Source organism: Chaetodon auriga, chromosome 7 (genome assembly GCF_051107435.1).
Source record: "Chaetodon auriga isolate fChaAug3 chromosome 7, fChaAug3.hap1, whole genome shotgun sequence".
Classification (NCBI taxonomy): Eukaryota; Metazoa; Chordata; class Actinopteri; order Chaetodontiformes; family Chaetodontidae; genus Chaetodon; species Chaetodon auriga.
This window is the reverse complement of record NC_135080.1, coordinates 9,205,733-9,230,512: the sequence shown is the minus strand read 5'-3', so window position 1 is coordinate 9,230,512 and position 24,780 is coordinate 9,205,733. Positions and strand designations below refer to the sequence as shown.

Sequence of the window (24,780 nt, the reverse complement as noted above, 5' to 3'; positions counted from 1 at the left end):
GACATTTTATTTATCAATTCACATTTTATTTACCACACGAATAAAAAGTTAAGTTTTTAAGACTATAACCTATTAAAATCTTGAAACTATGTACCGTTAAAAACATGAACATGTACATAGTTAAATCAATTAGGTAAAAGCTGTTTTGAATGTGCAGAGCTGGGATCTATACCGTTTGCTGCCATTATTTCCAAACCTCAGATGCTTTATGATTGATTTTTGTTCATTAAATGTTTCTTGGTGTTCTTCTCTGGCTGAAACAATATGATGAAACACTTTGGAGCAAATATACAGAATGTTAGTCCAAAACTGGAGGCCAGAATGGCAAATATCTCCACAGCCACAGTAAATTTCCCAGGAGAGCTGACATACGCTGGGATAAAGGTGATCCACACTGCACAGAATATCAGCATGCTGAAGGTGATAAGCTTGGCTTCATTAAAATTATCAGGGAGTTTGCGGGCAAGGACAGCTAACACTAAGCAAAAGACAGCCAGTAGGCCTATGTACCCAAGCGCAGCCCAGAAACCAATATCTGAGCCTAATGCACACTCCAGGATGATTCTCTCCTTGTATGTGGTGAGGTTTTTCATTGGAAAAGGGGGACTAACAACCAACCAAATAGTACATATTAAAACTTGAATACATGTGAAACAGCCGACAGTCATCCTTTGTTGTAGTGGACCAAACCATTTCATGACATTACTGGCTGGGAGTGTAGCTTTGAAAGCCATTAACACTACTATTGTTTTTCCTAGAACACAAGAGATGCAGAGGACGAAGGTGATCCCAAACGCTGTGTGGCGCAGCATGCAGGACCACTCAGAGGGTGCTCCAATGAAAGTCAATGAACATAAGAAACATAGAGTCAGGGAGAAGAGCAGCAGGAAGCTCAGCTCTGAGTTGTTGGCTCTAACAATCGGGGATGACCTGTGATGAAAGAACACAGCTGCTGTTATAATGGCAAGACATGCACCACCAACGGAGAATGCAGCCAGGATGATTCCTAGGACCTCGTCAAAGGACAGAAACTCCACAGGCTTTGGGAAACAAGTGTCTCTCTCTGCATTAGGCCAGAACTCCTTGGGGCAAGGAAAACAATCAGGGGAATCTGGAAAAAATGAATACAAACAGGGCTTTTAGTACTCATATTTGACACTGTAGATGTGAAATACAAAAGAAATACCTGTAGCATTGCTAATCTCTCCCTCAGGACATGGTACACAATCATAACAGCAGATGGGTTTTCCTTTCTGCAGCACTTTACGAGTTCCTGGAGGACAGCTGTCACTGCACACTGACACAGGCACCTGGAAGACAGACACAGCCAGACACATATTCAGGTGTGCTATGAAGTTATGAGGGTTAAAGGATGAGTTTACTTTTTTTTTTTTTTTTTTGAAGTCTGACGTAAACAGTACTCACATGGAAGCATGTGCATTGAAAGTATTACTGGACAATAACCATTCCTTTTGTTCACAGTTGCTATCAAGAAGTGCAGTCCTAAAGCCATTTCAATTTAATGATGGGGGGTGGGGGGTTCAAAATCCAGAGAACTTGTTGAGTTCAGCTGAAGTTAAAATGAGGATTTAGCAGAGTTTGACAAATCAAGTGGTTATCTCCCAGAGTTACAGTTTTTGTACTCCAAACTCCATCTTTTTGTTACCTCAGCTGCAGCTCAGCAAATGAACAAATTTTAAGACTTAAAATAATAAAACTTTCAAAAGATACCTAATTGATTTGTGAAACTCACACTGTTAAAGTCTCATATCTAAATTTTGGACATTTTTTCCAAAATGAGCATGATGAATTTTGTCCCTCATGTTTTGCACTGGAATTGACTGATCTCTTCACAGCCACAATTGCCAGGGGTGATAAGGAACATAAAACACACACTGGACCTTTTGAGATCACCAAATTTAAAATTGGAATATGCTAAATTATTGGTTTTGGGCCCCTTACTTCTGTGCCACCCTCAATCCAGGTCAGGTTCCTGTTGATACGGAACTCCTGGCCCACCGGCAGTGATGCGTCGTAATGCCCGACTGTCACCAATTCAATGCTGCCACTCTCAGTTTTTTGCCAGTTAACCAGCTCATATTTGGCCACAGGATCGCCGTTGGCATCGAATGACACATCATAACCATTTTGGGAAAAATTGACTTTCTTCAGCTGAGTAAGAACCTGTAAGGATGAGGTCAAATAAAACAGTGAGTTTAAAGATCTAAAAACACATAAAATAAGCTGAATGCTTGACACCAAAAAATATACGTTATAATATTGCAGTGTTCACTTATTCACTCTGACTGACCTGTTTGGACTCTATCCTGGTGAATTTGTCACACTGAGCTGTCGAATTTCTTCCCTGACACACAGCATTATGAATGGCATGTGCTATTGCATAAACAGCCTTGTAGATCATGTTAGTGATTCGGAGCTGGGATGTGTCAGTGTATGGGCTCTGGAGAGTTTGAATGTCTTCATTTCTATCACACAAACTGTCATCTGTGGCTGCACCTAAAAACACACAGAGACAGGTGAAGGTGTTTGAAAAGTTTGAAACTACCTGCCACAATAGCCTGAAATCTTCAAGTGAGATTATTCACTGAGATGCACCTTGTGTCCACCTCATGTCTTTGTTCAATATGAATACATTTCCCTCTCAATAGAAATCTAGGGTTTGATCTTAATGCAGCTGATGAGTTTCGAACACAGGAACCTAATTTGACCCACACATCTATTGTAATTGATACATACCATTAAGTACAATTTTTTATCTTTCTTTAGCTTGGTGGCCTGGAGACCAACTATATACTGGGTGCCTGTATTAAGGTTTCAGTGTTGCAACTGCTGCAGTTCAAAGTTACATACAAAGTTCATACAAAAAGACAGCAGAGGACTGAAACTTCAACAGGTGCACCTTGTGTCCACCTCATGTTTTTTTTTTCAATATCAATACATTTCCCTCTCAATAGAAATCTGGGGCGTGATCTTAATGCAGCTGATGAGTTTTAAACAGAGGAAGCTCCATTCAGAGAGACAATCGACAAAACAACACAGCCACAAGGACCCAACTGTGAATGTCAACTATGTTAAAAAATCACATCAACGTTCTCACTTTTTTCCAGTCTGCAGTTGAATGAATCCTCCCAGAACTCAGTCAGCACTGGAGAGGCAGCCACTTCAGAGGGAGAGAGATCCAGCAAGAAGTCTCTCAGACCTGGGATGACAGATTGCTCAATGGCAAATCCGATGGTTCCAGCACAGAAGGTGAACTTCACCATGTCTGGGTCAGTTAGCCAGGACTCACTGGCTACCCACTGACGAGGTGGAGAAGGCTCGAGTGACAGCTCCTCCAGCAGGATCCTCATGTCTTTAGAGGCTACAAACGCCACAATAACTGTAGCTGTTGACCTGGAGAGACATGATTGTCTATTGTATGATACCAATATAAATTTCAAGATAGTTAAAAGAAAGAAAAATGGGAGTTACATTTGGTTTTGGTGTCCTGAATGGACAGTATTGGTCACACCATTTAACATTCTCGAACATGCTTAATAAACATGAGAGAAATAAACCTGATAGGAAAAATTATACAGTTCCCGTTTACCACTACCATATAAAAACAATCCTCCATCTCATATTTGACTGAATTGTTTTTGTGGTTTGTGTGCAGAAGGTCAGTGTCAGCACAGAGAAGCACAATCAGTGATGTACAAACCTGCGGATAACATCAGCTACTCTCTGGATCCTGCTCCGTGGGTGCGTCCGAAAGAAAGATTCGGAGTACTCCACACAGATCCCCTCCTTCTGGGCTGCTTCCAAGAAAGATGCCATGCCATTATTGCCATAGTCCGAATCAGACCGGATGGCACCTATCCAAGTCCAGCCAAAGTGTTTCACCAGCTTGGCCAGCGCATCAGCCTGGAACTGGTCACTGGGGATTGTTCTGAAGAAACTGGGATACTGCTTCTTATCAGACAGGCATGCACAAGTGGCAAAGTGGCTCACCTAAAGAAAATACAGCAGTGTAAATCTTGAGTCAGAGAGACAAAAGACATCAGTAGTGACCTATCTTAAACACATATCTTGCCAGATATTAAAAATATTTACTTGAGGAATGTTAAAGGACCCGATGACACGTGACATGCTGATCGATCGTGTGGATGAGGAGTCACCAACGATAGCCATCACCATACCAGACTGTGAGCAGTTGTCACCAGTGTCAAACACCGGGTCCAAGCCATTCGAAAGCTGGAATGCTGCATTTGCGGCCATTAGTACTGAGGCACAAGAGTCATGGATCTGATAACCAAGTTTGATTCCCGACAGCAGTTCTGTGCTGTTATTAATCTCCTTGATGGCAAAAATCATTGCTTGTGAGAAGCGTAGTTGACGGTGGTCAATGCTACACAGAGACATTCACATTCAACTGGTCAAATTTACATGTAATGAGGACAAATCACACTTTTAACACAAAAAACACATGAATCAGAACTACATTCCTGGACAATAAATGATAGCTGCACTGTTTCTGTGAACCAAATGTAGACCACAGATTTAACTGACCACCAAAATTCAAAAACACAGTATTAGATGACAGTCCAAAACTGACAGGAATTTGACAGCACAGACTAACAATAGTTAAATAAACCCACAGTCTTAAATTGTTTGTAGCTGATTTGGTAAGTTTTCAATACTACACAAAAATATGCAACATGAATGTAAGGACATTATGTAAATATTTCTATCCCTACACAGTGTAACATTCTTATCCCCCATTTCTCCCTCTTACTAACCTCCCTGTGCATCTTTGTAGCTCAGGCATGCTGGTGTAGTTATGCTTCTCTGTGTTCTTGTATTCGTGTATGGCGAAAACACCCCCAATAACATAATCACCATCCATGAAGAATGCAGGTAGACGAGTGGAACCCTGGAGCTTGCATTTCACAGATGAGGCATCAGCACCAGTCCTATCCTCTGTAAGCACAGCCCTTTGTTTCAGACCACCCCCAGAGCCATTCAAGGCAAGAACTGAGTTCAGCTCACCTGAACACAGAGACAAGATCAGGCCAATAAAGAAAGCTGAGATCTCCATCCCTCAAGTATTTGCATGTGGGAATACTGTATGTGTGCTTTCACTGGTTTATATAGATTTTCAGACAAAGCCTTCCCTCCTTCTACCGTACGTCATCTTACTGCACATCAGAGAGAGAGAACGTTTTTACCTCGTTGTCCGGATGAACTCCTGTCCAAATGCAACCCGTACGCCTTTTTTTCTTTGCTCACTTTCACATACTGTGCTCTGTCAGTAGTCTTTGCTCCTGACATGTCAACTCTGCATGTAAAATATACCTCTCTTTTCCCTTCCTGTAAGTTTAGAATTGTTCACATCCAATATCTTCTCTTTTTTGGTCCAAAACCTTTTTTTTTTTTTTTTTTTTTTGCCTGTGACAGCTCTTAGTTAAGACCAAGAAATGCATACCTTTAGTGGGCTGTTTATGTGGTTTCACCCTTCCACAATAAATCACAATACTTTTTGTACCAACCAAAATCCACATTGAGAATTTCTGGGGGGGTTTTAGATCACAAGGGGATACTTCACAGTAGTGGTGGTTTGCCATTGGCTATATTATTGTTTACCTCTCCTTTCCAAAATTGGTAACCAGCTAAGCCTGTTCTATCATACTGCAAAATACATTCTTTTTAGCAGTTTCATTCTGCATACTACCATAGAAACAATGTGCAGTATGCATGCCACACACACAAACCTCCAAATGTATTTGTGCCCTCACCGAAACTGCGATACAAAGTTTGCAAATCTACATCCCTGCCTCTGTTTAAACTCCGTTATCAGAGTCCCACTGTGGATGAAGTTCCAGATTCCAAGCAGTGTTCACACCCAGTTTATTTGCAATGTCACAGCAAATTTGTACAAGACATACATATTGCAACGACATTTAAGAATTATATTGAAATTTGTAAACACATGTAACAAGAAAAAACTTGTATGCATAAATATTTAAATTAATGGTGAAGACTGTGCAATATACACAGCATAAGGTCTCTACGTTATGTCATAGCTTAACTATTTCCAAACCTCAGATTCTTTATGATTGATTTTTGTTCATTAAATGTTTCTTGGTGTTCTTCTCTGGCTGAAACAATATGATGAAACACTTTGGAGCAAATATACAGAACATCAGTCCAGAACTGGAGGCCAGAATGGCAAATATCTCCACAGCCACAGTAAATTTCCCAGGAGAGCTGACATACGCTGGGATAAAGGTGATCCACACTGCACAGAATATCAGCATGCTGAAGGTGATAAGCTTGGCTTCATTAAAATTATCAGGTAGTTTCCGAGCAAGGACAGCTAACAAAAAACAAAAGACAGCCAGTAGGCCTATGTACCCGAGCACAGCCCAGAAACCAATATCTGAGCCTAATGCACACTCCAGGATGATTTTTTCCTTGTATGTGGTGAGGTTTTTCATTGGAAAAGGGGGACTAACAACCAACCAAATAATACATATTAAAACTTGAATAAATGTGAAAGACACAACAGTCATCCTTTGCTGAAGTGGACCAAACCATTTCATGACATTACTGCCTGGGAGTGTAGCTTTGAAGGCCATTAACACTACTATTGTTTTTCCTAGAACACAAGAGATGCAGAGGACGAAGGTGATCCCAAACGCTGTGTGGCGCAGCATGCAGGACCACTCAGAGGGTGCTCCAATGAAAGTCAATGAACATAAGAAACATAGAGTCAGGGAGAAGAGCAGCATGAAGCTCAGCTCTGAGTTGTTGGCTCTTACAATCGGGGATGACCTGTGACGAAAGAACACAGCTGCTGTCATAATGGCAAGACAGGCACCACCAACGGAGAATGCAGCCAGGATGATTCCTAGGACCTCGTCAAAGGACAGAAACTCCACAGGCTTTGGGAAACAAGTGTCTCTCTCTGTATTAGGCCAGAACTCCTTGGGGCAAGGAAAACAATCAGGGGAATCTGGAAAAAAAAGCATTTTAGCAGTCATAGATTTGATGATGTAGATATGCATTTCAAAGACTAAAAACTACCTGTAGTATTGCTAATCTCTCCCTCAGGACATGGTACACAATCATAACAGCAGATGGGTTTTCCTTTCTGCAGCACTTTACGAGTTCCTGGAGGACAGCTGTCACTGCACACTGACACAGGAACCTGGAACACAGATGCAAAGAAACACACATATTCAGGTGTGCTATGCAGCTCTTAGCATTAAACAAGAAGTTCACATTTCCCAAGTCTGTCTCAAAACAATACTTACATGCCAATATGTGTATTGAAAGTGTTATTGGTCAGTGTAACCATTCCTGTTTATGCTGCCTATGAAGGGATCCCTTCCTCAACCCATTTCCATAAAAATGCTGGGCGAAAAAACACTTGGTTTGTGAAAAAATGTGTTCTAAAGTTGGCTGAAGCTGAAATAAGTCTTCAGCAGTCACAGTTTGACAAACCAAGTGGTTATCCTCCAGAGTTATGGCCTCTTTAGTACAGTTGAATTACATATTTCTGTGCGTATCTGCCTGAGATCAAGAAGAGAGCAATTTATCTTACCAAAGATACTTTAACTTTGGAATATATCCACTTGATTTGTATAGCTCACACTGCTGACTTGCTACATCTGAATTTTAGAAACCATTTTTGCACAGAATGAGGACTGTGAATTTTGTCCAACATAAAGTAAATAAGACAGAATGCAATCATTTACAAACAGTGTTTACCAACAATGTTTAAACAAGGTGTCTCTGTTTAGTAATATTCTTTATCCAATCATGTGTTCACAAAGTGGTGAACCTTACTCCATCCTTGCTTGTGAACAACTGAGCCTTTGCAGGATGCCCCTGTCATACCCACTCATGATACTATCACCTGCTACCAATGAACCTGTTTACCTGTGGAATGTTCCAAAGAGGTGTTTTTGGAGCTTTCCCAGTCTTTTGTTACTCCTGTCCCAACCTGTTTAAAATGTTTTGCTGGCATCAAATTCAGGAAAAGTATCACAAAAATCAATGAAGCTGATGCTGTAACACATCAAATATATTGTCTTTACACAGTTTTCAATGGAGTACATGTCAAAAAACAATTAGCAAATTAGCACATTCTGTTTTATTTATGTTTTACACAGTGTCCCAACTTTTTTACATTTGGGGTTGTAATTAAGTTTTGTATGTTATCTTTGTTCTTAGATTTGACTCAGCCTGCTCCCTCTGTTTTTATTTCCTTCCTTTTCTGCTATTTTACTATTGTTCACTTGCTTTTGTTGCTTATACCTTCCTCTTTGGTGTACTGCCTTCAGGGTCCAACCCCTTGTTTTCGTGCACCCTTACATACACAACTGTGACATATCCTACCTTTTGAGGTCACCAAATTTAAAATTAGAAAATGTTAAATTATTGGTTTTGGGCCCCTTACTTCTGTGCCACCCTCCATCCAGGTGAGGTTCCTGTTGATACGGAACTCCTGGCCCTCCGGCAGTGACGCATCGTAGAGCCCCACTGTCACCAACTCAATGTTGCCACTCTCTGTTTTTTGCCAGTTAACCAGCTCATATTTGGCCACAGGATCGCCGTTGGTATCGAATGACACATCATAACCATTCTGGGAAAAATTCACTTCCTTCAGCTGAGTAAGAACCTGCGAGGATGAATTTGAGTAAAACAGTGTATGAGAGAAAGGAAAACATAAATTAATATTTCATTCAATAAAATGTACATTATGGTGAAAAATGGGCTTTGGGGAGTTCACATATTTACTCTTACTGACCTCTTTGGACTCTATCCTGGTGAATCTGTCACACTGAGCTGTAGAATTTCGTTCCTGACACACAACATTATGAATGGCATGTGCTATTGCATAAACAGCTTTGTACACCATGTTAGTGATTCGGAGCTGGGATGTGTCGGTGTATGGGCTCTGGAGAGTTTGAATGTCTTCAGTTCCATCACACAAACTCTCATCTGTGGCTGCGCCTAAAACACACAGAGACTGAGAAAGGTGTCTGAAAAGTCTGAAACTGCCTGCCACAAAGGCCTGAAACCTTCAAGTGAGATTATTCACAGAGGTGCACCTTGTGTCCACCTCATGTCTTTGTTCAATATGAATACATTTCCCTCTCAATAGAAATCTAGGGTTTGAACCTAATGCAGCTCATGTGTTTCTAACACAGGAGACTCCCCTCGGACAGATAATCAACAAAACAAAACAGCCACAAGAACCCAACTGTGGATATCAAATATGTTAAAAAATCACATCAACGTTCTCACTTTTTTCCAGTCTGCAGTTGAATGAATCCTCCCAGAACTCAGTCAGCACTGGAGAGGCAGACACTTCAGAGGGAGAGAGATCCAGCAAGAAGTCTCTCAGACCTGGGATGACAGATTGCTGAATGCCAAATCCGATGGCTCCAGCACAGAAGGTGAACCTCAACATGTCTCGGTTGGTGACCCAGGTCTCACTGCCTATCCACTGGCGAGGTGGAGAGGGTTCAAGTGACAGCTCCTCCAGCAGGATCCTCAGTTCTGTAGAGGCTGCAAATGCCACAATGACCGTGGCTGTGGACCTGCAGAAACATTACAGTGCACTATATTGTATGAATACACGTATCAATATCCTGATGGAAAGATATGGGGTACTTGGGTTTTCTTTTATTTTATTTTGGTGTGGTGAAGTTTGAGAATTGTTCACCATATTTTTACAACAATATCAATAATAAACATAACAAACAAGACGATAAAGGTACATCTCTATCTTTCTACTAAGATAATAAAATAATCTTTCATCAAATGCTTGACTAAACAGTTTTTGTGGTTTTGTGTGCAGAAGGTCAGTGTCAGTACAAAGGACAAAAACACAATCGGTGATATACAAACCTGCGGATAACATCAGCTACTCTCTTGATCTTGCTCCGTGGGTGGGTCCGATAGAAAGATTCGGAGTACTCCACACAGATCCCCTCCTTCTGCGCTGCATCCAAGAAAGATGCCATGCCATTATTGCCATAGTCCGAATCAGACCGGATGGCACCTATCCAAGTCCAGCCAAAGTGTTTCACCAGTTTAGCGAGCGCGTCAGCCTGGAACTGGTCACTGGGGATTGTTCTGAAGAAACTGGGATACTGCTTCTTATCGGACAGACATGCACAAGTGGCAAAGTGGCTCACCTAAAGAAAATACAGCAGTGTAAATCTTGAGTCAGAGAGACAAAAGCAATATCACTGCACAATGACAGACACATAGATTGTCAAAATATCAAAACATTTACTTGAGGAATGTCAAAGGACCCGAGGATGCGCGACATGCTGATGGATGGCGTGGACCCGGACTCCCCGACGATAGCCATCACCATACCAGATCGTGAGCAGTTATCACCGGTGTCAAACACGGGGTCGAGGCCATTTGAAAGCTGGAATGCGACATGCACCGCCACAGGAACCGAGGTGCACGAGTCATGGATCTGATAACCGAGTTTGATGCCCGGCAGCAGCTCCGTGCTGTTATTAATCTCGTCAATGGCAAAAATCATTGCGCGTGAGAAGCGCAGTTCACGGGAGTCAATGCTGCACACAGACACTAAAATCACTTTTTAAATTTACATATGAGCACAATTCACAATTTTACGGAAAACAGAAATCAGGAGAACGACGGTTTACAGTTATGGATACAAAATGATAAATGCACTGCATCTGTGCATCAAATATCCATCACAGATACTTGCCTGAGAACGAGATATCAGTCCAAAATTCACAGCAATTTTAAGGCATGGAACAATAATTGACTCAATCTTAAGCCTTGCTTTTTTTTTTTTTTTTTTTTTTTTTATCATTTTCAGTTAAGAAACATAAAGATCACAAATGCACACGCCACCATTTTTTATTCATTGATTTTTTTTTTTTTTTTTTTTTTGAATAAATAAAGTAAAAACATTTCTATCCTAACGCAGTGTTACATCCTCAAATTCGCAACATTTCTCTCTTACTAACCTCCCTGTGCACCTCTGCAGCTCAGGCATGGTGGTGTAGTTATGCTTCTCTGTGTGTTTGTAGTAGTGTATGGAGAAAACACCCCCAATTACGTAATCACCATCCATCAAGAATGCAGGTAGACGAGTGGTACCCTGGAGCTTACATTTCACAGATGAGGCCTCAGGAATGACCCCAGCACCAGTCCTGTCCTCTGTGAGACCAGCCCTTTTTATCAGACCATCCACAGAACTATTCAGGGCAAGAGATGAGTTCAGTTCACACAAACTCAGAGACAAGATCAGGCCAATAAAGAAAGATGAGATCTCCATCCCTCAAGTATCTGCATGTGGGCATACAGTATGTGTTTTCACTGGTTTATATCGATTTTCAGATAAAGGCTTCCCTCCTCTTACTGTACGTCATCTTACTGCACATCAGAGAGGATGCAATGTGTTCTTTGATGAACTCCCATCTCATTTCTTTTTTCTATGGGCTGCATGTACAATATAATGTCTATTAATGTCCCTGTCTCTTTTCTTCTCTTGTAAATTTATCATTGTCAACAACAGATATCTTCCTCATTTTTCCCTACGCCTTTTTTGCCTCTTTTAGCTCATATTACAGTTAAGCATAACAAACACACACCTTATTTCATTGCAGTTTAAGGACAAGGTTTTCATGTTAATCTTTATGTCTTTATGTTATTTAACACCCGAAGCACCCTAGTCAACCAACCGGTCCTGATCCTACATTCCCTGAGCCCCAGGAGCAAGCCCATGGAACAACTGAGGAGACACTGCCAACCTGCCAACATTGGGGTTTGAAAGTAATAGAAATCTTCCAGTGTCCCCCCCTGGGCTGTCCCACATACCCCTGACAGCGGTATTATTCTACAGTGAACCTGAAAATCACCACTCGCCAACCACTTGCTTTAAAATATTTATTTTATTCTTCTTATTCAATTAATAATTTTTATACATTCTTCCACAGTTGTCATTTTGAGAGAAGCTCCTGGCAAGAGAAACAATTGGTAGGAGCGGCTGATTATGAAATTTGATGGGAAAGATAAGATAAATACAGGCATTAGTGGAGCATGTTTCTACGCCTCTTAGGCATGCTTTTACTTGGTAGATTTGTCCTGCTAACATCACTTTCAGCAGCCTGGTCAACATCTGTTCCTTGTTGTTAATCACCTGTCTGGCCGATACCTGTTCCTGATTCCAAGTAAGCACCCTAGTGAACATCATTTCCTGCTGAGCTGCAGTTCTCAGTGTTACAGCAGTTCCTTGTTCCTGAGCTGCAGCAGGTACTTGTTCCCCAGCTGACGCTGTGTCCCTTTCATGTGTTGAAGCAACCCACTGAGGCAGAGCTGCAGCAGCCATCAGTTCCTGTGCTGCTGGTTGTAACCTCTGTAACTCCTGGTCACTCTCCAAACCTGCTCCATACATCTGTCTTGACCTTAGACCTCAGGTGTGTCTCAGGTGAATTCCTGTCTTGTCTTTTTCAGATTAAATGGAAAAAACTGAATTTTTTGTGCATGTACACATCACTGTCGATGAAATTCAAGATTCGCATTAGGTTTTCACACCCAATTTAACCGTTAGTATTACAATAACTAATTTTGACTTTATATTTATTCTACATAAATGAAAAAAAAATGGTGAAAACTAATATGAAAGAGGACATTCAGTAATTAAACTCTACACCGCATGTTGCCATCTTAATGATTTCCAAACCTCAGATGTTTGAAGATTGATTTTTGTTCATTAAATGTTTCTTGGTGTTTTTCTCTGGCTGAAACAATATGATGAAACACTTTGGAGCAAATACACAGAATGTTAGTCCAAAACTGGAGGCCAGAATGGCAAATATCTCCACAGCCACAGTGAATTTCCCAGGAGAGCTGACATACGCTGGGATAAAGGTGATCCACACTGCACAGAATATCAGCATGCTGAAGGTGATAAGCTTGGCTTCATTAAAATTATCAGGTAGTTTCCGAGCAAGGACAGCTAACGCTAAGCAAAAGACAGCCAGTAGGCCTATGTACCCGAGCACAGCCCAGAAACCAATATCTGAGCCTAATGCACACTCCAGGATGATTCTCTCCTTGTATGTGGTGAGGTTTTTCATTGGAAAAGGGGGACTAACAACCAACCAAATAATACATATTAAAACTTGAATAAATGTGAAAGAACCTACAGTCATCCTTTGCTGTGGAGGTCCAAACCATTTCATGACATTGCTGCCTGGGAGTGTAGCTTTGAAGGCCATTAACACTACTACTGTTTTTCCTAGAACACAAGAGATGCAGAGGACGAAGGTGATCCCAAACGCTGTGTGGCGCAGCATGCAGGACCACTCAGAGGGAGCTCCAATGAAAGTTAATGAACATAAGAAACATAGAGTCAGGGAGAAGAGCAGCAGGAAGCTCAGCTCTGAGTTGTTGGCTCTAACAATCGGGGATGACCTGTGACGAAAGAACACAGCTGCTGTTATAATGGCAAGACAGGCACCACCAACGGAGAAGGCAGCCAGGATGATTCCTAGGACCTCGTCAAAGGACAGAAACTCCACAGGTTTTGGGAAACAAGTGTCTCTCTCTGCATTAGGCCAGAACTCCCTGGGGCAAGGGAAACAATCAGGGGAATCTGGAAAACACACAAAACAACAAAAAGGGACTTTAGTCATCATATATTTGACATTTTAGATATGAATTACACTTTTTTGTAAAGTAAATAAATAAAAAAAATACCTGTAGCATTGCTAATCTCTCCCTCAGGACATGGTACACAATCATAGCAGCAGATGGGTTTTCCTTTCTGCAGCACTTTACGAGTTCCTGGAGGACAGCTGTCACTGCACACTGACACAGGCACCTGGAACACAGATAAAAACAAACTCACACATATTCAGATGTGCTCTGCAGCTCTTGTGAAGAACGAACAGGTTCACATTCATACATTTACATCATACATTTCAAGTCTGTTGTAAATCACTACTCGCATGCTACTACGTGGACTGAAAGTCTTTTTTGTCATTGTAATCATTCCTGTTCGCTTGTGAAAGTCATTTCAATGTTGCTGCTGGGGGGACAAATTTGTGAGCAGATGCTTTCTGACCATCAGCTGAAGCTAAATTGAGGTTTTCCTCAAAACGTACAGTACATTAACTGGGCACCATTATTGCATGGAATGAGGACTGTGAATTTGTTCCACAAGCCCCAATATTTTAATTGTATTACCGGTGGATCTCTTCACAGTCACTATGAATGGGAGGAACAGGGACCAAAAACACATATTCCCACCCTTTAAAATCATTAAATTTGGAATTGGAATATGTTAAATATTTGCTTTGATTTTCTTACTTCTGTGCCACCCTCCACCCAGGTCAGGTTCCTGTTGATATGGAACTCCTGACCCACCGGCAGTGATGCGTCATAATGCCCGACTGTCACCAATTCAATGCTGCCACTCTCAGTTTTTTGCCAGTTAACCAGCTCATATTTGGCCACAGGATCGCCGTTGGTATCAAATGACACATCATAACCATTTTGGGAAAAATTGACTTTCTTCAGCTGAGCAAGAACCTGTGAGCATGAAGTAAAGTAAGAGATTGAGAGAGAAAAAGAAAAACATGAAATCAATGAATATTGCATATAATAAAGGTGCAATGGGGTGTTCACATTTTCATTGACCTGTTTGGACCTGGTGAATTTGTCACATTGAGTTGTAGAATTTGTTTCCTGACACACAGCATTATGAATGGCATGTGCTATTGCATAAACAGCCTTGTAGACCATGTTAGTGATTCGGAGCTGGGATGTGTCAGTGTACGGGCTCTGAAGGGTCTGAATGTCTTCATTTCCATCACACAAACTCTCATCTGTGGCTGCACCTAAAAACACACAGAAACAGAGGAAGGTGCCTTTAACCTTGACAATGACATTACATGCAAATATGTCTTGCAGAAACTGATGTATGTTGTTCAAATTCAGTCAGAAAGCATGTTTGTTTTACATTATATTGTATATTACTGTGTTGAGGACGTGCCTTGATCAAACAGCTGTTGTTTTGGTTTGTGCTGATCACTGTTTTTCTTTACCTTTGTGTTGCAACACATGTTAAAATAAATCCCTCATCAAATAACTACTCCCATTTTTAAGGGGACGAAAATGTCCATGAATCACCAACTTGCTTGACCTATTTTAGAGTGTTTAGTGTCACTGATATTCTATTAAATACAATTTTTACTATTTATTTAGCTTTGTGGCATGGAGGTTGTGCATATGCTGTGTGATTGTGTTCAGGACTTCAGTGTTGGTATTGTGAGACAAGTTCACATGAAATCTTCTCCGAGACAGCAGAGGGCCAAAACTTGAAATCCTCGAATGAGATTATTCAAAGAGATTCACCTGGATATATCCACCTCATCTCTTTGTGTAATCTCAAAAGATTTCCCTTTCCATAAAAATCTCAGGTTTGATCTTCAAGCAAATGTAGACTTTTTGTACAAAATATCAAAACCACAAGGACCCAAAAATCACATTAACTTTCTCACTTTTTTCCAGTCTGCAGTTGAATGAGTCCTCCCAGAACTCAGTCAGCACTGGAGAGGCAGACACTTCAGAGGGAGAGAGATCCAGCAAGAAGTCTCTCAGACCTGGGATGACAGATTGCTCAATGCCAAATCCGATGGCTCCAGCACAAAAACTGAACCTCAGCATGTCTCGGTTGGTGACCCAAGATTCACTGCCAATCCACTGACGAGGTGGAGAGGGTTCAAGTGACAGCTCCTCCAGCAGGATCCTCAGGTCTCCAGAGGCTGCAAATGCCACAATAACCGTAGCTGTTGACCTGGAGAGACATTAAAATGCATTATATTATACCAGTCTAAATATAAAAATAAAATTTTTAAAGGAGTATCAGACAGTTGACACAAATTAACATAATTGAGCAAATTAACATTAACATACTATTTTTGGTACATTAAATGAGAATTGGTCCAATTGACAAATATTATACATTAGTGACTAACAGTACCAGTAACAAATATGAGAGAAATTAAAATGGTTAGAAGACACTTTTCCAATTCACCACTAAGACAATAAAATAATCTTCATCATCTCATATTTGACTAATTAGTTTTTGTGGTTTTGTGTGCAGAAGGTCAGTGTCAGCACAGAGAAGCACAATCAGTGATGTAGAAACCTGCGGATAACATCAGCTACTCTCTGGATCCTGCTCCGTGGGTGGGTCCGATAGAAAGATTCGGAGTACTCCACACAGATCCCCTCCTTCTGCGCTGCTTCCAGGAAAGATGCCATGCCATTATTGCCATAGTCTGAATCAGACCGGATGGCACCTATCCAAGTCCAGCCAAATTGTTTCACCAGCTTGGCCAGCGCGTCAGCCTGGAACTGATCACTGGGGATTGTTCTGAAGAAGCTTGGGTACTGCTGCTTATCAGACAGGCATGCACAAGTGGCAAAGTGGCTCACCTAAAGAAAAACAGCAGCGTAAATGTTGAGTCAGAGGGAAAAAAAAGATCAGTTGTGACCTACATTAAACACATACATTGCCAGAAATTAAAAATATTTACTTGAGGAATGTTAAAGGACCCGAGGGTGCGCGACATGCTGATGGATTGTGTGGACCCAGACTCTCCGATGATAGCCATCACCGCACCAGATTGAGAGCAGTTATCAACGGTATAAAACACCGGGTCCACTCCATTTGAAAGCTGGAATGCTGCATTTGTGGCCATTATTACTGAGGCACAAGAGTCATGGATCTGATAACCAAGTTTGATTCCCGACAGCAGTTCCGTGCTGTTATTAATCTCCTTGATGGCAAAAATCATTGCTTGTGAGAAGCGTAGTTGACGGTCGTCAATGCTACACAGAGACATTCACATTCAACTGGTCAAATTTACATGTAATGAGGACAAATCACACTTTTAACACAAAAAACACATGAATCAGAACTACATTCCTGGACAATAAATGATAGCTGCACTGTTTCTGTGAACCAAATGTAGACCACAGATTTAACTGACCACCAAAATTCAAAAACACAGTATTAGATGACAGTCCAAAACTGACAGGAATTTGACAGCACAGACTAACAATAGTTAAATAAACCCACAGTCTTAAATTGTTTGTAGCTGATTTGGTAAGTTTTCAATACTACACAAAAATATGCAACATGAGTGTAAGGACATGATGTAAATATTTCTATCCCTACACAGTGTAACATTCTTATCCCCCATTTCTCCTCTTACTAACCTCCCTGTGCATCTTTGTAGTTCAGGCATGCTGGTGTAGTTATGCTTCTCTGTGTTCTTGTATTTGTGTATGGCGAAAACACCCCCAATAACATAATCACCATCCATTGAGAATGCAGGTAGACGAGTGGAACCCTGGAGCTTGCATTTCACAGATGAGGCATCAGCACCAGTCCTATCCTCTGTAAGCACAGCCCTTTGTTTCAGACCATCCCCAGAACCATTCAAGGCAAGAACTGAGTTCAGCTCACCTGAACACAGAGACAAGATCAGGCCAATAAATAAAGCTGAGATCTCCATCCCTCAAGTATTTGCATGTGGGAATACTGTATGTGTGCTTTCACTGGTTTATATAGATTTTCAGACAAAGCCTTCCCTCCTTCTACCGTACGTCATCTTACTGCACATCAGAGAGAGAGAGAACATTTTTACCTCGTTGTCCGGATGAACTCCTGTCCAAATGCAACCTGTACGCCTTTTTTTTCTTTGCTCACTTTCACATACTGTGCTCTGTCAGTAGTCTTTGCTCCTGACATTGTTAGGATCCTGTTATTTTGGTTGCCTTGTTCCTGTTTTACTTTGGTAGCCTTCCCTTGTGTGTCTTAGTTTCTTTACTTCCTGTAGGTTTCCCGCCTTTGTTAGGTTGATTGGGTCCACCTGTGTCTGTTTAGTTCCCCCCTCTATTTAAGTCTGTGTGTTTCTCTTGTCTTTGTGGGATCATCCCCTTGCGTGTGGTTTCCTTGTTCCCCGTGACTTTAGTGAGTATTCTGGCCTCGTCCTTGTTCTTCTAGTTTGGTTATGAGTTTGTTTTCCTAGAACTGCCTTTTGTTTTTTGGATTTAGTATGTGGTGGATTTTGGTTGCCTTTATTTTTTGGCTGAATAAATTACTTGGACTGCCTCTGCTCAGCTGTTTGTCTTTGTCAAGTCTGCACCTTTGGGTTCAATCCTTGTTTTTGCTCAACGACCACTAACCGTAACAGACATGTCAACTCTGCATGTAAAATATACCTCTCTTTTCCCTTCCTGTAAGTTTAGAATTGTTCACATCCAATATCTTCTCTTTTTTTGTCCAAAACCTTTTTTTTTTTGTTTTTTTTGCCTGTGACAGCTCTTAGTTAAGACCAAGAAATGCATACCTTTAGTGGGCTGTTTATGTGGTTTCACCCTTCCACAATAAATCACAATACTTTTTGTACCAACCAAAATCCACATTGAGAATTTCTGGGGGGTTTTTAGATCACAAGGGGATACTTCACAGTAGTGGTGGTTTGCCATTGGCTATATTATTGTTTACCTCTCCTTTCCAAAATTGGTAACCAGCTAAGCCTGTTCTATAATACTGCAAAATACATTCTTTTTAGCAGTTTCATACTGCATACTACCATAGAAACAATGTGCAGTATGCATGCCACACACACAAACCTCCAAGTGTATTTGTGCCCTCACTGAAACTACGATACAAAGTTTGCAAATCTACATCCCTGCCTCTGTTTAAACTCCGTTATCAGAGTCCCACTGTGGATGAAGTTCCAGATTCCAAGCGGTGTTCACACCCAGTTTATTTGCAATGTGACAGCAAATTTGTACGAGACATACATATTGCAACGACATTTAAAAATTATATTGAAATTTGTAAACACATGTAACAAGAAAAAACTTGTACGCATAAATATTTAAATTAATGGTGAAGACTGTGCAATATGCACAGCGTAAGGTCTCTACGTTATGTCATAGCTTAACCATTTCCAAACCTCAGATTCTTCATGATTGATTTTTGTTCATTAAATGTTTCTTGGTGTTCTTCTCTGGCTGAAACAATATGATGAAACACTTTGGAGCAAATATACAGAACATCAGTCCAGAACTGGAGGCCAGAATGGCAAATATCTCCACAGCCACAGTAAATTTCCCAGGAGAGCTGACATACGCTGGGATAAAGGTGATCCACACTGCACAGAATATCAGCATGCTGAAGGTGATAAGCTTGGCTTCATTAAAATTATCAGGTAGTTTCCGAGCAAGGACAGCTAACAAAAAACAAAAGACAGCCAGTAGGCCTATGTACCCGAGCACAGCCCAGAAACCAATATCTGAGCCTAATGCACACTCCAGGATGATTTTTTCCTTGTATGTGGTGAGGTTTTTCATTGGAAAAGGGGGACTAACAACCAACCAAATAATACATATTAAAACTTGAATAAATGTGAAAGACACAACAGTCATCCTTTGCTGTAGTGGACCAAACCATTTCATGACATTACTGCCTGGGAGTGTAGCTTTGAAGGCCATTAACACTACGATTGTTTTGCCTAGAACACAAGAGATGCAGAGGACGAAGGTGATCCCAAATGCTGTGTGGCGCAGCATGCAGGACCACTCAGAGGGTGCTCCAATGAAAGTTAATGAACATAAGAAACATAGAGTCAGGGAGAAGAGCAGCAGGAAGCTCAGCTCTGAGTTGTTGGCTCTAACAATCGGGGATGACCTGTGACGAAAGAACACAGCTGCTGTTATAATGGCAAGACAGGCACCACCAACGGAGAATGCAGCCAGGATGATTCCTAGGACCTCGTCAAAGGACAGAAACTCTACAGGCTTTGGGAAACAAGTGTCTCTCTCTGTATTAGGCCAGAACTCCTTGGGGCAAGGAAAACAATCAGGGGAATCTGGAAAAAAAATGAATCCAAAAAGGGCTTTTAGAACTCATATTTGACACTGTAGATGTGAAATACAAAAGAAATACCTGTAGCATTGCTAATCTCTCCCTCAGGACATGGTACACAATCATAACAGCAGATGGGTTTTCCTTTCTGCAGCACTTTACGAGTTCCTGGAGGACAGCTGTCACTGCACACTGACACAGGAACCTGGAACACAGATGTTAAGAAACACACACACATTCAGGTGTGCTATGCAGCTCTTAGCATTAAACAAGAGGTTCACATTTCCCAAGTCTGTCTCAAAACAATACTTACATGCCAATATGTGTATTGAAAGTGTTATTGGTCAGTGTAACCATTCCTGTTTATGCTGCCTATGAAGGGATCCCTTCCTCAACCCATTTCCATAAAAATGCTGGGCGAAAAAACACTTGGTTTGTGAAAAAATGTGTTCTAAAGTTGGCTGAAGCTGAAATAAGTCTTCAGCAGTCACAGTTTGACAAACCAAGTGGTTATCCTCCAGAGTTATGGCCTCTTTAGTAGAGTTGAATTACATATTTCTGTTCGTATGCATCTGCCTGAGATCAAGAAGAGAGCAATTTATCTTACCAAAGATACTTTAACTTTGGAATATATCCACTTGATTTGTATAGCTCACACTGCTGACTTGATACATCTGAATTTTAGAAACCATTTTTGCACAGAATGAGGACTGTGAATTTTGTCCAACATAAAGTAAATAAGACAGAATGCAATCATTTGCAAACAGTGTTTACCAACAATGTTTATACGAGGTGTCTCTGTTTAGTAATATTCTTTATCCAATCATGTGTTCACAAAGTGGTGAACCTTACTCCATCCTTGCTTGTGAACAACTGAGCCTTTGCAGGATGCCCCTGTCATACCCACTCATGATACTATCACCTGCTACCAATGAACCTGTTTACCTGTGGAATGTTCCAAACAGGTGTTTTTGGAGCTTTCCCAGTCTTTTGTTACTCCTGTCCCAACTTGTTTGAAATGTTTTGCTGGCATCAAATTCAGGAAAAGTATCACAAAAATCAATGAAGCTGATGCTGTAAAACATCAAATATATTGTCTTTACACAGTTTTCAATGGAGTACATGTCAAAAACAATTAGCAAATTAGCACATTCTGTTTTATTTATGTTTTACACAGTGTCCCAACTTTTTTACATTTGGGGTTGTAATTAAGTTTTTGTATGTTATCGTTGTTCTTAGATTTGACTCAGCCTGCTCCCTCTGTTTTTATTTCCTTCCGTTTCTGCTATTTTACTTTTGTTCACTTGCTTTTGTTGCTTATACCTGCCTCTTTGGTGTACTGCATTCAGGGTCCAATCCCTTGTTTTTGTGCACCCTTGCATACACAACTGTGACATATCCTACCTTTTGAGATCACCAAATTTAAAATTAGAAAATGTTAAATTATTGGTTTTGGGCCCCTTACTTCTGTGCCACCCTCCATCCAGGTGAGGTTCCTGTTGATACGGAACTCCTGGCCCACCGGCAGTGACGCATCGTAGAGCCCCACTGTCACCAACTCAATGTTGCCACTCTCTGTTTTTTGCCAGTTAACCAGCTCATATTTGGCCACAGGATCACCGTTGGCATCGAATGACACATCATAACCATTCTGGGAAAAATTCACTTCCTTCAGCTGAGTAAGAACCTGTGAGGATGAATTTGAGTAAACCAGTGTATGAGAGAAAGGAAAACATAAATTAATAATCCATTCAATAAAATGTACATTATGGTGAAAAATGGACTTTGGGGAGTTTACATATTTACTCTTACTGACCTCTTTGGACTCTATCCTGGTGAATCTGTCACACTGAGCTGTAGAATTTCGTTCCTGACACACAACATTATGAATGGCATGTGCTATTGCATAAACAGCTTTGTACACCATGTTAGTGATTCGGAGCTGGGATGTGTCAGTGTATGGGCTCTGGAGAGTTTGAATGTCTTCAGTTCCATCACACAAACTCTCATCTGTGGCTGCGCCTAAAAACACACAGAGACTGAGGAAGGTGTCTGAAAAGTCTGAAACTACCTGCCACAAAGGCCTGAAACCTTCAAGTGAGATTATTCACAGAGGTGCACCTTGTGTCCACCTCATGTCTTTGTTCAATATCAATACATTTCCCTCTCATTAGAAATCTAGGGTTTGAACTTCATGCAGCTGATGAGATTCTAACACAGGAAACTCCCCTCAGACAGATACTCAACAAAACAAACAGCCACAAGAACCCAACTGTGGATATCAAATATGTTAAAAAAATCACATCAACGTTCTCACTTTTTTCCAGTCTGCAGTTGAATGAATCATCCCAGAACTCAGTCAGCACTGGAGAGGCAGACACTTCAGAGGGAGAGAGATCCAGCAAGAAGTCTCTCAGACCTGGGATGACAGATTGCTGAATGCCAAATCCGATGGCTCCAGCACAGAAGGTGAACCTCAACATGTCTCGGTTGGTGACCCAGGCCTCAGTGCCTATCCACTGGCGAGGTGGAGAGGGTTCAAGTGACAGCTCCTCCAGCAGGATCCTCAGTTCTGCAGAGGCTGCAAATGCCACAATGACCGTGGCTGTGGACCTGCAGAAACATTACAGTGCATTATATTGTATGAATACACATATCAATATCCTGATGGAAAGATATGGGGTACTTGGGTTTTATTTTATTTTATTTTGGTGTGGTGAAGTTCGAGAATTGGTCACCATAATTTTATTTTTACAAGAACAACAAGGACAAAAACACAATTAGTGATATACAAACCTGCGGATAACATCAGCTACTCTCTGGATCTTGCTATGTGGATGGGCTCGATGAAAAGATTCAGAGTACTCCACACAGATCCCCTCCTTCTGCGCTGCGTCCAAGAAAGATGCCATGCCATTATTGCCATAGTCTGTATCGGACCGGATGGCACCTATCCAAGTCCAGCCAAAGTGTTTCACTAGTTTAGCGAGCGCGTCAGCCTGGAACTGGTCACTGGGGATTGTTCTGAAGAAACTGGGATACTGCTTCTTATCGGACAGACATGCACAAGTGGCAAAGTGGCTCACCTAAAGAAAAAACAGTGGTGTAAATCTTGAGTCAGAGAGACAAAAGCAATATCACTGCACAATGACAGACACATAGATTGTCAGAATATCAAAACATTTACTTGAGGAATGTTAAAGGACCCGAGGATGCGCGACATGCTGATGGATGGTGTGGACCCAGACTCCCCGACGATAGCCATCACCATACCAGATCGTGAGCAGTTATCACCGGTGTCAAACACGGGGTCGAGGCCGTTTGAAAGCTGGAATGCCACATGCACCGCCACAGGAACCGAGGTGCACGAGTCATGGATCTGATAACCGAGTCTGATCCCCGGCAGCAGCTCCGTGCTGTTATTAATCTCGTCAATGGCAAAAATCATTGCGCGTGCAAAGCGCAGTTCACGGGAGTCGATGCTGCACACAGACACTCATATCACTTTTTAAATTTACATATGAGCACAATTCACAATTTTACAGAAAACACAAATGAGGAGAACTACGGTTCACAGTTATGGACAAAAAATGATAAATGCACTGCATCTGTGCATCAAATATCCATCACAGCTACTTGTCTAAGAACGAGATATCAGTCCAAAATTCACAGCAATTTTAAGGCGTGGAATAATAATTGACTCAATCTTAAGCCTTGCCTTTTTTTGTCTTTTTCACTTAAGAAACGTAAAAAATCACAAAAAACACTTTCATATGCACACGCTACTATTTTTCTTTTAAGAAATAAAGTATCTGTAATTCACATGGCCAAATAATGACTTGGCATTTGTAAAATAAAGTTTTGCATGATTGTAAAACACATACAACTCAAATAAAAACATTTCTATCCTAACACAGTGTTACATCCACAAATTCGCAACATTTCTCTCTTACTAACCTCCCTGTGCACCTCTGCAGCTCAGGCATGGTGGTGTAGTTATGCTTCTCTGTGTGTTTGTAGTAGTGTATGGAGAAAACACCCCCAATTGTGTAATCACCATCCATCAAGAATGCAGGTAGACGAGTGGTACCCTGGAGCTTGCATTTCACAGATGAGGCCTCAGGATTGACCCCAGCACCAGTCCTGTCCTCTGTAAGACCAGCCCTTTTTATCAGACCATCCACAGAACTATTCGGGGCAAGAGATGAGTTCAGTTCACACAAACTCAGAGACAAGATCAGGCCAATAAAGAAAGATGAGATCTCCATCCCTCAAGTATCTGCATGTGGGCATACTGTATGTGTTTTCACTGGTTTATATCGATTTTCAGACAAAGGCTTCCCTCCTCTTATTGTACGTCATCTTACTGCACATCAGAGAGGATGCAATGTGTTCTTTGATGAACTCCCATCTCATTTTTTTTGTATGGGCTACATGTACAATATAATGTCTATTAATGTCCCTGTCTCTTTTCTTCTCTTGTAAGTTTTCATTGTCAACAACAGATATCTTCCTCATTTTTCCCTTTTGCCTCTTTTAGCTCATATTACAGTTAAGCATAACAAATGCACACCTTATTTCATTGCAGTTTAAGGACAAGGTTTTCATGTTAATCTTTATGTCTACTTGTGTCATGTTCTTAGTAGTGTCATGTTATTTAACACCCTAAGCACCCTAGTCAACCAACCGGTCCTGATCCTACATTCCCTGAGCCTTAGGAGCAAGCCCATGGAACAACTGAGGAGACACTGCCAACCTGCCAACATTGGGGTTTGAAAGTAATAGAAATCTTCCAGTGTCCCACCCTGGGCTGTCCCACA

The 24,780-nt window shown here is 41.2% G+C and overlaps 4 protein-coding genes across 4 annotated transcripts; all 4 read right to left on the bottom strand.

Moving 5' to 3' along the window:
- Positions 1-206: 206 nt before the first annotated feature.
- Positions 207-4,921, bottom strand: LOC143323381 (extracellular calcium-sensing receptor-like). Its single transcript, XM_076735208.1, has 8 exons — positions 4,800-4,921; positions 4,114-4,408; positions 3,722-4,011; positions 3,119-3,414; positions 2,312-2,517; positions 1,963-2,184; positions 1,187-1,310; positions 207-1,111 (listed from the first exon to the last, which is right to left on the bottom strand). Exons 1-8 carry the CDS (start codon positions 4,904-4,906, stop codon positions 207-209), a joined length of 2,445 nt encoding a protein of 814 aa, XP_076591323.1. The 5' UTR covers positions 4,907-4,921.
- A 1,189-nt stretch (positions 4,922-6,110) lies between these two features.
- LOC143323496 (extracellular calcium-sensing receptor-like) lies at positions 6,111-11,128 on the bottom strand. The gene is made up of 8 exons (XM_076735367.1): positions 11,031-11,128; positions 10,313-10,607; positions 9,922-10,211; positions 9,316-9,611; positions 8,816-9,021; positions 8,465-8,686; positions 7,087-7,210; positions 6,111-7,015 (listed from the first exon to the last, which is right to left on the bottom strand). Exons 1-8 carry the CDS (start codon positions 11,057-11,059, stop codon positions 6,111-6,113), a joined length of 2,367 nt encoding a protein of 788 aa, XP_076591482.1. The 5' UTR covers positions 11,060-11,128.
- A 1,621-nt stretch (positions 11,129-12,749) lies between these two features.
- On the bottom strand, positions 12,750-17,342 carry LOC143323380 (extracellular calcium-sensing receptor-like). Its single transcript, XM_076735207.1, has 8 exons — positions 17,299-17,342; positions 16,614-16,908; positions 16,223-16,512; positions 15,573-15,868; positions 14,710-14,909; positions 14,380-14,601; positions 13,768-13,891; positions 12,750-13,663 (listed from the first exon to the last, which is right to left on the bottom strand). The coding sequence occupies exons 1-8, from the start codon at positions 17,325-17,327 to the stop codon at positions 12,750-12,752; spliced, it is 2,370 nt and encodes a 789-aa protein (XP_076591322.1). The 5' UTR covers positions 17,328-17,342.
- A 1,717-nt stretch (positions 17,343-19,059) lies between these two features.
- On the bottom strand, positions 19,060-24,015 carry LOC143323314 (extracellular calcium-sensing receptor-like). The gene is made up of 8 exons (XM_076735125.1): positions 23,918-24,015; positions 23,148-23,442; positions 22,757-23,046; positions 22,278-22,573; positions 21,777-21,982; positions 21,426-21,647; positions 20,042-20,165; positions 19,060-19,964 (listed from the first exon to the last, which is right to left on the bottom strand). Exons 1-8 carry the CDS (start codon positions 23,944-23,946, stop codon positions 19,060-19,062), a joined length of 2,367 nt encoding a protein of 788 aa, XP_076591240.1. The 5' UTR covers positions 23,947-24,015.
- Positions 24,016-24,780: the final 765 nt, after the last annotated feature.

Bases quoted from the DNA above. Each gene is read 5' to 3' on its own strand.
- LOC143323496 (XM_076735367.1), bottom strand. From the start codon at position 11,059: ATGCCTGAGCTGCAGAGGTGCACAGGGAG. The intron at 9,612-9,921 runs GTTTGTATATCA...ATGTTTCTGCAG, and splicing joins GTAGCTGATGTTATCCGCAG to GTCCACAGCCACGGTCATTG. The intron at 9,022-9,315 runs GTGAGAACGTTG...TGTGTGTTTTAG, and splicing joins CAACTGCAGACTGGAAAAAA to GCGCAGCCACAGATGAGAGT.
- LOC143323381 (XM_076735208.1), bottom strand. From the start codon at position 4,906: ATGGATGGTGATTATGTTATTGGGGGTGTTTTCGCCATACACGAATAC. The intron at 2,518-3,118 runs GTGAGAACGTTG...GTGTGTTTTTAG, and splicing joins CAACTGCAGACTGGAAAAAA to GTGCAGCCACAGATGACAGT. The intron at 1,112-1,186 runs GTATTTCTTTTG...CATTTTTTCCAG, and splicing joins AGAGATTAGCAATGCTACAG to ATTCCCCTGATTGTTTTCCT.
- LOC143323380 (XM_076735207.1), bottom strand. From the start codon at position 17,327: ATGCCTGAACTACAAAGATGCACAGGGAG. The intron at 15,869-16,222 runs GTTTCTACATCA...ATGTCTCTCCAG, and splicing joins GTAGCTGATGTTATCCGCAG to GTCAACAGCTACGGTTATTG. The intron at 14,910-15,572 runs GTGAGAAAGTTA...GTGTGTTTTTAG, and splicing joins CAACTGCAGACTGGAAAAAA to GTGCAGCCACAGATGAGAGT.
- LOC143323314 (XM_076735125.1), bottom strand. From the start codon at position 23,946: ATGCCTGAGCTGCAGAGGTGCACAGGGAG. The intron at 23,047-23,147 runs GTAAATGTTTTG...TTTTTTCTTTAG, and splicing joins GGTCCTTTAACATTCCTCAA to GTGAGCCACTTTGCCACTTG. The intron at 22,574-22,756 runs GTTTGTATATCA...ATGTTTCTGCAG, and splicing joins GTAGCTGATGTTATCCGCAG to GTCCACAGCCACGGTCATTG.